Below are 11,545 nucleotides of genomic sequence, written 5' to 3'. Positions count from 1 at the left end.
AGCAGGTACAACTGATGGCCTCCCCGGAATGGGTTGGAGATCACGGCTCTGCTGCTCACCCGGACCTGCGGGGTAACAACGTCCCAAGGGCTGAGAGTGCTTAAGTGCCATGTGATTTATTATTCAATTAGCTATTATATATCTAATATATATGATATTTATATGTTTATATAGTACGCATTATAAAACACATCAGTGTTTAGTTAGTGAATTAGTTAGTTGTATAAAGCTTAGGAGCCATAGATAGAGTCATCATATATATGCACGCGTGCGCGCACGTGTGTGTGTGCGAACATATAGAGAGTATAGTGTGTGTGCGTCTATATATACATGGGGGGGGTGTGTGTGTGTGTGTATATATATATATGCGCGCACACACACTCTTTTCTATATATATAAAAAACATATACACATAGTATATAAAAGTATATATACTATACACTTATATACATATACTATATTTATATACTTATATATACATATATTATGTGTATATATACACATATATAAAAGTGTGCGCGCTTGTATGTGTATACACACAGAGAGAGTATTGTCCTGGTTTGATGTAAAACAGAACCAACTTTCTGTTCAGTAATTTTACTTCTCAGCTAGGCCTCTTCTCACTCTCTGGCATACACAGCATGTTGTGCTGAAACCGGTTCGTTAGAGTGATAAAAGACCAACGTTTACAGTCTGTGCCAAGGAACGGGATGCAGAGAGGCTCTTGCTTGTACTTACTGCTGTAACAACCAAGGGCAGCTGATTTCCTTATTTGCCCCGTTGCACAGTCGGAAGCGGAAATGCATAGAGGGCTCCCACCTTCGGGAGGAGCAGCCAGGACAGCGGACCCCAAACTGACCAACAGGGTATTCCATGCCCTCTGCCCCACACGCAGTATCAAAGCTGAGGGATCAAAGGGTCAGCTCTCTTCCTTCAACGGCCGACGTCCGAGGAGGACCCAGTCTGTTCATCTGCCTTTGAGCCCAGTCTGTGGGTTCCTGACTCCAACTCTGGAACCCGGTTCTCACCCATCGCTGAGTCCAGCCTGGGACTTGCCCAGTGCCTGCCCGTGACGGCATCCTGAGAGCTTAATATGGTTTTGTATATACTGTATCTATTATTTCATTATTTTCCTTTTTATTTTATTATTAACATTTCGTTAAAAAGTAGTTTAGTCTCTTCTACACTCATAAATCTCTTTATCTCTCCTCCTCCTCGCCGTGTATGAGAGGTTGGGGGGGGGGAGCATCTGTCACCAGCCATTGGCCAATGTGGCCAAGCCCATGAAAAGTATATACATATTATATATACATATACTCTCTATATTTTCATCCTATATATAAGTATATATACTATATATACTTATAAGTATATATAAGTATATATACTATAGAGTATAAGTATATATTCTGTATATGTGTATATATGCTTATATTCTATAGTATAAATACTACATAGATAGTGTATATAGTATATGTATATAAGTATATATACTTAGTGTATACTTATGTGTATACTTATATACACATAGTATATTTATATGCTTATATATATCCTTTTATATATATACTTACCTATACTTATGTGTATATATACACATAGTATATAAGTATACTGTGTGTATATGGTGTATATATGGTGTATATAGTATACTATAGTGAGTGTGTGTATATATACCATAGTGTGTGTATATACACACACGCACATATATATTATATAGTGGGTGTGTATATACACACACTCTCTCTCTATATATATAGTGTGTATATATATGTGTGTATATTTACTATATATATATACTTACATACTATATATATAGTGTATATAGAGTGTATGTGTGTATATACACACACTATATATAGAGTGCATGTATATATAGTATATAAATATACACATAATATATAAGTATATATACTATATAGAGAGTATGAAAAAATATATACTCTATATATAGTATATATACTTACATGCCATGTGTATATTTATATATTATATATTCACATATATATAGTGTATATGTACACATGGTGTATATATAGTATATATACTTATATAGAGAGAGTATGAAAAAATATACACTCTCTCTATATATAGAGAGAGAATATGAAAAAAATACGCCCACGCTGTCCCACGGAAGGCCAGCAAGGCAGCACAGAGGGCACACGTGGGTGATGCTGGGCGCTCCTGCGCCTCCCTCCCGCAGGCTTGGGGCACCTGTGGGTGTTCTCCTCTCCCCTGTGCCCCAGGCCCGAGGCTTCTGGGCCCTGCGGGGAGACCCGGCCGTGCCCCGTCCCCTTAGGGGCAGGCCAAGCCCCGCTGGCCTCTTAAATCATTTTTAGAGATCATTGTATCTTGAGGGAATGGTAAAAACCTGCATTAATTTCCCTCCAGCAGCCACCTGGGGGGGCAAGCCCTTGGTACCATTTACTGTTTTGTCCTTCCCGGGCAGCGCTGGGACCCCCCCGGCATCCCAAAGGGCTCTGGGTGCTGGGGATGCTTTGCTCTGCAGGGGGGCTGCGTCCCCCTCCTGCTGCTCCGATTGGAATGAGAATCAGCTTCAGACACAGGAAAAAGAGTTTATTTCATTATTCTTTGCAAACCTTTGAGCTACGTCGCCCCCAAGGATGAGCGGGTGAATGGGAAGTGTTGTTACTCTTTTTCCAACAAACCCGAGGCGTGATGGACTTCACCTCGGTTTGGGAAAGGGCTGTGGGGCTGCGGGGCTGGGGACAGCTACCAACCAGCAAAGCCACCCGGGTTTTTCTGATGTCTGACTTTAATGAAAACACACCGCGAATATCGTTTAACTAGTCAAGTCATCCACTGGAAAAGGACATTTTACTTGACGCCACGTGTATCAAACCGCTTCATCTCTGGGCTCCCGATTTGATATCTATTTAAATAGCTCGTACCCCATAAAAACTATTTTTTTCAAACACATCCTTTTCCCAGAACTCAAGCTGGTACTGCCTGCCTAAAATAGGCTATTATTTTGATTTAACGCAGGTTCATTTTTAATAGGGTTTAATTTCTTTGCAACATGGTGAAGCAGAGATGGCGACAGAGCAACTGGAAACCTCAAGCGTAACACAATTTTTAAATGAGCTACTTGAGCAAATGTCGTAACTAGGCAGAACTCAAAGCAGGGCTGGTTAATTAAGGCGCTTTGAGAACGAGCTCTCTGTGCTGTTTCCCACAAGTGCTGGAGATTGTAAAGGTTTCAAGCGCATGTCCTTAAAAATCCTCCCTCTGAGCGGAGTGTGACGCTGACACCGATTTTGGGTAACGTAAAGTGTAGTTGCTGATATTTTCCACCTCCACAGAAGTTGCCTTAAAGGATGCGGTTTTGTGAAATGTTCTTTACAAGACTTTACTACAGCATTACGTTTTATTACTTGTCTCCCTCTCACGATTTCAATAGCTCAATAAATTGCAGGAGGTTTCCGTTTAATTACATAATTAAATCAAACACCATCATGTTCTTATGAGATTTGCCTTATTAACAGAGAAAAAACAGCACTTTTTTTCTTCCCAAAGTTCCTAAGTACCTTCAAAATCATTTACTTCAAGTAACTGACTTAGGGGAAAAAAAAAAAAAGCAGCTGGAAAGTTAACTGTGTGAAAGCATAAAATGCTGATTTTGTGGCACTGCTCTGGTATTACTGCCATCTGGTGTTGCAAAATGGTATACAAGGAAAATGAAATGAAAGTTTTACTAGTTGTGGTTTTGTAGGAAAACTTAAACCTGTAATAAATTTATATACACAAGAGAGGCTCTCAGTTACGAGCTATTTTTTTGGGTTTTTAAGAGCACACCAAAACCGCCAGGGGTGGTAACACACGTTCACTAAGACCAGCCAAGAAGAGCACCACTTCAAAAACCCAACTCCCCCCGTGTTACTCGAGGGCTGCTCTTCAAAGAGACGACGAACTCTTCATTTTACCCACCCGGAGTCATCAGAAATTACATGCAAACGACCCTCTCCTTGTCCAGGTTTCCTTGCCCCACCAGTTTTAACTAATAGTCAAAGCCTCTTCTCATATTTTCCAAAATATTATTATTTCTTTATTAGTTTTTGAAGAGCCAAATTCTTTAGAATTGCCTTTTGAATTGAATTCAGAGTGCATTTTTTCATGTGGGTCTGTTCAGATAGGAGAAACATAAGGATAATTAACACAGAAACAACCCCGGGAAGATCCTGGTGTGGCAGCAGTAGTGATGTTAGCTGCCTTCCCAAACTAGCCCTGGGGAGGTAGCCAGACTGCCCGCACACGGGAGAGGAGGAGAGTACCCCTGCCTCTCGCTGCTGCGACTTACAAGAAAAGAGGTGGGGAGAATCGCTGAAGGCGATCGTCTCTGGCATTGTCTCAGCGTGTCAGCACTTGGAAGGTGACAGAGCTACAGGACGTGGCTCAGTTCCGCTTTGCTTAGTCACACCTGCACCTGAATTCTACTTGAACCTCACGGAGAAAGAAAGAGGAAAGAAAGCAGGAGTCAAGTACGGAACGCAGCGGGGGGAAAAGATGGGAACCTGCATCTCCCTCCCTCTGCTATTAACATCAATAGCTGGTCTCACACGCAAAGCTGAAAACATACTGTGGGACCCTTCACCAGTTTCCTAGGGATTTAGTTACCCCGTGATAAACAAGTTACTGAAAAAGTACTGAAGAGACAAGAAGTTCATGATACTGACTCAGCTCAATCAGCCTTTTAATCTAAAATTGATGCTGGAATTATGGAAAATAGAAATCTTTATAGAAAATAGACTTGTCTCACATGGTAAGACTGTTTGGGAACTGCTGGAGTGAGTATTTCAATCTGGTGTCTAGCTTTACCTACAAAAAGAGACAGAGCTCGTTATTTCTAGACACCTTGTCACTCTCCTAGCCACAAAAAAAAAGCCCCATCACTTTATCTAAGAGGATAGGAACACTTTTTTTTTTTAGTTGTAGCAAAGTCAGAATGAGAAAAATCTTGGTTAAAAAAGAGGTAGAGGGTGTTTAACATTACTACAAAATTGAACTTCTCCTTGCTGATATTACAAATTAGTAACAGGAGAACCGTGCCGTTGATCTTCAACATGACAAACACTATATTGGCTGCGAGTACAGTGACAAAATATTTACTGGTATCTCAGTTACACTTAGAATAGGGCATGAACAGTTCTTTACTATTATTCAGTTTCACAACTTCTTCAGGCAACTTAACAGTTCTTCTTTATCCATGTGGTATCCGCTCTTCTTCCATTCCTCCCGTAACTGCTGTAATGCTGTCCCAATTTCTTTACCAGAAGACACACCCATTTTTCTTAAATCGTGGCCACTCACAGGAAAAGAGGGAACAGTCCATTCCTGCAATTCTCTTAAAAGATGTTCTTCTCCTTGGTATTTTAGAAGCTCACAGATCTTGGAATTTGTATTAGCTTCCCTAGACTAAAAGGGAAAAAAAAGAAAAAGTAAAGAGAGGATTCACCATGGAACAGTAGAAAACAGCTCAAACTGTGCTCAACATTGCCTTATTCCCATGACATCTTATTAGGCAACATCTGGACAACGAGTTGGAACTACAGAAGCGAGGATCTCTTCTGCCTCACAAGTTTTAAAACTCAGTCCTAACTTGGAGGCTTTGTGAGATCCTTGGGGACTTCTTGAATCCCAGGTAAGAGCTGTAACCATTATCTTCAGCCTCCAACAGGAGAGGAACTGTTACCTTTCCTGCAGGAGACAGGCCTCACTGCAGAGACTGCCGTCTCTCGCCTTCAGTCTTCGGCACCGCAACAAATGTGCAGAAATTCCCCTGAAAACTACTTGAACTTTGCAGTGGAAGAAGGTCACAGGTTGCCTACTTAAGAGTGCTCCCCACCAAGAACACAAACCGATACTCCAGGAATTGCACCGGCTTTCAACACACGATTCAAGGAGTTGAATTTCACATAAAAAGCTGGAGTCCCTCCAGGTCCAGATCCTGCCTCACGTTTTAATGCAGAAGGGGAGATCAGCCGGGACAGAACAGCAAACGGCCAGTCCCTAACCATGTTCACAGGAAACTTCTGTTCCAGATGACTGAAATGACATTTTTCAGCCTGACTGAAAGGTAGGCTTTTAAATCCAGGTAAAAAATTCCTACAGAACAGAAGGTGCTCAAAACTGCTAAAAAATACGGTGGTTTTTTTTGTTTGTTTAAAATAATTTCTTAAAAATGAATTTAAAGCCTCAGTAGTTTGGATGGGAAAGAAAAATAAGCTTTTGAAACCAAGTAGAAATGTCTGCTGCTATTTATCCTCTGGCAAAACTAAGGAAATGAATTTTTTAATACCAAAGTTTCTGCTTTATGTTGCAGAGACATGCCAGGACACTTGGAATAGCGCTTGTTAATTTCTGGTCCCCTGTCCAGCGTAACAACAAAGAGGAAAAACAAACCAACCTCACCTTAGTTAACTGGAACTGATATCAATAATACGGTAAGATATTCTTCCAGTTAATGGGACGATATTACACTGGGAGCAACCCAAATTTGGCTAATACTTCTTGTCAGTACATCCTATCTTTCTGATGAAAGGATCATGGTCTTTAAAACCCTGTCAAAAATTTGCCTAAGACCAATACCCAAGCCTGCCGATGAAATGGCTCTTACTTGACTTTTTAAGGCCCTTTCTTTCATCGCTGCTACTCTGTGAAAGCGGAAATTCAAAGTTTACTGTGAAAAATAAAATCAAGCAATACGAAAAACACTTACATCCATTATGAAGTCCTGATATGGTCTAAGTGGTTCTGTACCCACAGCTTTGGTTAACTCTTGCCGGTGCTTCACTAAAAAAAGGCCAAGGTTTTTTTCTTCTTTGGAGATTTTCAGCCTCAGGTCAAGGTTTGTGACATCATCCTTCACCTTGAACAGTGATGTCAGAACAGTCATCGGTTTTGGACACAGATTTTGAATATTTTTAGTGACTCTGTCAAATTCCTCTAAATTTCCATCAAGTGGTAGTCCTAAAGGGATACACACAAAAAAAACGCAAGAAAGACTGTTAATAAGAAATGTGGATCTTAACACAGAAAAAAAAATAATCTGATTTCTTTCTGGGTAAACCCAAATTTTATTTCACTTTGCCATGCGGCAGTTGTGTTTGTACATGATATAGGAGTAGGAAATCAATCTTCATTTCACTTTACCTATGTATTCGGCAATATCCAGCTCATACATAAGTCGAACCAAATGATTTACATGGTTTCCAATAAGAATTTTTTTCAATTCCACCCAAATCCTTTCTCCTGATATTCCAGCCAAACCTTTGGCATTTTCTTTAATTGCTTGCAGTGTACTAGGTTCATGATCACCAGGTTTTTCTGCGATTCTTCCATAAAACCTGCCCAAATAAAACCTCTGTATGTTAGATTGAGAACAACGATTCCATTTATTACTGCTATTCAGAGAATCGATGTAATGACACTGTTAAATATTCTAATACTAGAGGAACTTAACAATATGACAATTACAACTCTTTTACACCACTGATCTCATTTTGCACATTTCTGAAATCTTCTACAACACTTCGTTCATTTCTTTATCTCGAAAAGGCAAAACCTAGTACCTGAAATATCTTAGGATTCGTAAATAATCTTCTTGTATTCTCTCATTTGCTTTTCCTACAAATCTAATTTTCTTGTTTTTCAAGTCTTCATATCCATTAAAAAAGTCATATAGCATCCCATCTAAACCTAGAAAAAGAAGAAAAATATAGAAGAACATGAGTTTACAAACACGGTTGGCACCATTAAACACGCTCATTTGAAAACACAGAAGACAAGTTGTGTGATTTGACCTGGTTTGTCAGATCATCTCACATATCTGTACAGACCTTTCAGCTGATAGCAGTACAAACAAACAAAATGGAAACAGACTGAGAGAATTTACTGGCTTAATTTGGAAAAAAGTGTTTCATCTAAATATTTGCTTTTGAAAGAATTTACCTAAAAACATGGAATTGACAGTCAGATCCCTCCTTTCAGCATCCTTTTCCCAGTCAGTGGTGAATTCCACCTCTGCATGTCGTCCATCGGTGACAACATCTATTCTAAGAGTAGTAATTTCAAAATTCTCTTCATGGAGCTGAAAATCCCACAGACATTGTTACTTCAACACGATTGTGAATATAAATGTAAAAGCTATATATTTTTTCAGTCTCACGTTGGTTTGCATGTACCCAGTTTGAAAACTAACTGTATAAAACATGTACCATGTTTTCATACAGAGCAGACAATCAAGAAATGCAAACACCTTAAAATAATCCTTGCATTATTCATTTTCTAGATAGTCTGCAGAAATCTTCCTGCAGAGGATGGAACGAGCATGGTAGAGGACGCAAGACTTGGGAAATCAGGAGCAGGAAACACTAGGATCAACTTCCTCACATTATCTGAACACACGGGCAGCCTACATTATCTTTTCCAGTGATGACACAGCAGCACAGATGGGTTATGCAGAAGTAACATTCATCAAAATATGACAATTAATTAAATTTTACAAACAAGCAATCAAAAAAAAAAAATCACTCTATACTTTAAAGTAGGGTCTCATTTAAACTCTTGCTGTAACGCTTTAAGAAAGGAGCATGCTATCAGTTTTCTATTGGATATGCCGCACACTCACACATACAATAAGAAAAGACGCAAGTCAAATCATAAACCAACCCTGGCAGTAATGGTTCCATGTTTTTCTCCTTTGTTATTGATCAGACGAACACCAGCAGATGTGAACATTTCCTTCATCTCTGCTGGTGTAGCTGTAGTGGCAAAATCTATATCTTGTGGTGTCATTCCACTCAGCAAATCCCTCACAGCACCTCCGGCTATTCTCAGCTCATAGTTCTTCTTCTCAAACAGTTCTGGGAAGGAAAGGAAAACCATTAAGCGCTCCCTCATATAAAAACCATAGCACACTGTCAGCCATAACCTACCTTGTCACAGGTGAAGTTCACAGATGATACTCTGTCATCTACGTTGGATAGATACATATCTATGTATAGATACTCTACGTACCTATGAAGATACATACTCAAATATGCAGTAAGCCGCAAGTACGTATGTACCTTACATCTTCATGCAAAATGCACAAATTAGGTACACAGCTGAGCACCCACATGTATTTACCCGATCATTTCTGATATATTTTTCTGGGGCATTTCTGATAACCTAAGTATTACCAGGTTGCTAATTGATACTGGGGGACTCCGGTCTGTGGAACCTATTTAGCGGTTAGTAGCTAACAAGGGAAAAGTGCCTGGTTTACCACTTCTGGCAAAGCCACGAAATCCAAATTTCTTCAGGAGCAATAAACACGCCATGACGGCAGATGAACACCAAGCCCCGACACATCCTTTGAGCCATTTTAAAGCGGCGAGAGCCGAAGGGAAGCACCCACCGCCCAGGACACGGCACCCACCCCTCGGCACCCACCGAAGCCCCTCTCCCTTTGCCTGGTGAGGGGACGGGGGCCGCGACGGGAGGCGAGTTGCAAACCCGGCACTCGCCGCCCTGGCTCCCCCGGCCGGCATTTTGCGCCCCCCCTCAGGCCACAGCAAGCGGGGCCTCTGCGGGGGCCGCCCCGCCGGTGGCCAGGCCCAGCTCCCCCCCGCCCCGCACTCACCGGCCACGCTGCGGAGCCCCGGCGTGAAGAGGGCCTGGAACTGGGGGGACTGCAGCTTCATGGCGGCCGGCGCTCGATGCCGCAGCCGCAGCGGCGGGAGCAGCCGCAGCCCGGCCCTGCGGGGCAGAAGCAACACCTCAGCCCACATCTGGGGAGAGACAGCGACACGACCCGTCAGCCGCGCCGGGCCGCGGGCACACCGGCCTCCTCCCTCCGCCCCCGCCGCCCCCCAACCCCGGCGCGGAGACCCCCCTCCTTTCCCCGCTGCCGCGGGGCCCCCGCCCGCAGGCACTCACCCGCGGGGCTCCCGGCGCGCCGAGGCGGCGGCGCTAGGCCCAGAGGAACCGGCCCCGGCAGCCCGCCTTCGCCCCGGCGCCGACCGATGAGCTCAGCGGCACGACGCGGAGCGGCCCGCCCCTTCCTATGGCGGGAGAGCGGCCCGGGGACGGCGCAGGGCGGGCGGGGAGGGATCCGGGAGGGACCCGGCCCCGCGCCCGCGCCCGGCCCGGCGGAGGGGAGGGCCCGGGGTCTGAATAAGTCACATTCAAAAAAGCTGGCTGGGAAACATGTCAGAGCTCTCTGCCCAGTAATTATCTGTTTATTTGGAGACATACGGGCTGGGCAGAGCTTAGGAGGTCACCTGATTTATCTCCGTGCCTGATGGCAGGATTTGATTGCGACTGGCATTCCTAGTTGGTGTCTGTCTATAGATGCCCAGTGATGGAGTTTCTTTCAGTCCTCGGGTGCCAGCTCCACTGCCTCCTTCTCCCTAACACTGAAAGCTTTCCCTGACATCTAACCTCAGTTTTACCTGTCGTTATCGTCTAGTCCCAGCCCAGTGGTCTTGGAGAGTATGTGAAAGCTTTAACGCGTTACAGGCCTGCACAAGCCTTCCCTCGAGTTATTTCCTCACTTTTTAGGCTCCCGTGGCGTCCTTTGCTGTGTACTGGCTTCTCTTCACCAGCTCGGTGGCTTTCTGAAGCGCGGTGCCCGAGCGGGACGCCGTGCGTGTGCGCGGAGGCGTTATCAGCGCCGTGCAGAGCGGAAGGATTGCTTCATGCGTCTTGCAGCGGACACTCGCTTTTCGCCGGCTTGAGGGGCCTTTTTCACATGTGCATAACATTGTTTATTCCTCTTCAGTTTGTCACCCTCCAAAACTCCGGATCCTTTTCTGCAGAACAGATACCTGATCAGCTGATAATTGATTATAGCTAGCAATTTACAGTTGATAATGCCTAAACGCAGTTGAGAGCTTGTCCATATTGAACTGCACACAATTTCCATCAGTTTGTTAAAAACTTTCGTAATTCTAGTCTAAGATCCGAAGCACTCACGTCTCCCAGCTTGTGTCACCTGCACATTTAATAGGGTTTGCTGTACTTGCAATCCAGGTTGTTAATGAACATAAGTCATTAGTCACCTTCTGATCTTTCCTATGCTCCGTTACATTTAGCCCCACTTTCTGCAGGGTCTTCTCTAGGCCCTCGGGTTGGTTTCTGCTGCTTGTCCTGATGTGAGCCCGTGTCATCCAACCCCGTGGGTCACAGCTCTCAGCACGAGGTGAGGAAGCTGGTCTTGCTCTGGTACCGGTGACTTCTCAAGATACCACTGATTGTCCACATGGCTGTATGGCATTGGACAAGGTGGTTTAAAACCATCAGAGAAAACCTGCACAGTTTTCCAGCAACGTTTGGATTTGATTTTCTAAGGGAAGAAAAACTTGGGATGTCAGCAGTGGTCCGTAGATAGCTGGCTATAGGTTATTTCTTTGCAGTCATCAAACATTCCTGCCCTTGCAAAGTTATTAGAGAATTGTCAGACTATGGTATATAATTAACCCTCAATAAATAAAGCAAGACCATTTCTGGGCTAAACTGTGTGCTTGTATGGAGCCTTCCATCC

General features: G+C 43.4%; 1 protein-coding gene across 2 annotated transcripts; it reads right to left on the bottom strand.

Annotated features, from left to right (window-relative positions):
- Positions 1–4,694: 4,694 nt before the first annotated feature.
- TRNT1 (tRNA nucleotidyl transferase 1) lies at positions 4,695–10,239 on the bottom strand. 2 transcript variants are annotated; one of them, XM_074602767.1, is made up of 8 exons: positions 9,940–10,239; positions 9,644–9,791; positions 8,689–8,882; positions 7,969–8,107; positions 7,590–7,716; positions 7,171–7,364; positions 6,737–6,987; positions 4,695–5,433 (listed from the first exon to the last, which is right to left on the bottom strand). In XM_074602767.1, the coding sequence occupies exons 2-8, from the start codon at positions 9,789–9,791 to the stop codon at positions 5,185–5,187; spliced, it is 1,302 nt and encodes a 433-aa protein (XP_074458868.1). In that variant the 5' UTR covers positions 9,940–10,239; the 3' UTR covers positions 4,695–5,184. The 2 variants fall into 2 exon arrangements, with proteins under 2 accessions (XP_074458868.1, XP_074458869.1); XM_074602768.1 differs by having other exon boundaries at positions 9,644–9,759; positions 9,940–10,141.
- Positions 10,240–11,545: the final 1,306 nt, after the last annotated feature.

Source organism: Larus michahellis, chromosome 10 (assembly GCF_964199755.1).
Source record: "Larus michahellis chromosome 10, bLarMic1.1, whole genome shotgun sequence".
Lineage (NCBI taxonomy): Eukaryota > Metazoa > Chordata > Aves > Charadriiformes > Laridae > Larus > Larus michahellis.
This window is presented reverse-complemented; position numbering and strand designations above follow the sequence as displayed.

Excerpts from the sequence above, each read along its gene's own strand:
- TRNT1 (XM_074602767.1), bottom strand. The coding sequence starts at position 9,791 with ATGTGGGCTGAGGTGTTGCTTCTGCCCCGCAGGGCCGGGCTGCGGCTG. Across the intron at positions 7,365-7,589 it reads CGAATCCTAAGATATTTCAG|GTTTTATGGAAGAATCGCAG; the intron begins GTACTAGGTTTT and ends TTATTTGGGCAG. Across the intron at positions 5,434-6,736 it reads ATCAGGACTTCATAATGGAT|TCTAGGGAAGCTAATACAAA; the intron begins GTAAGTGTTTTT and ends TTTCCCTTTTAG.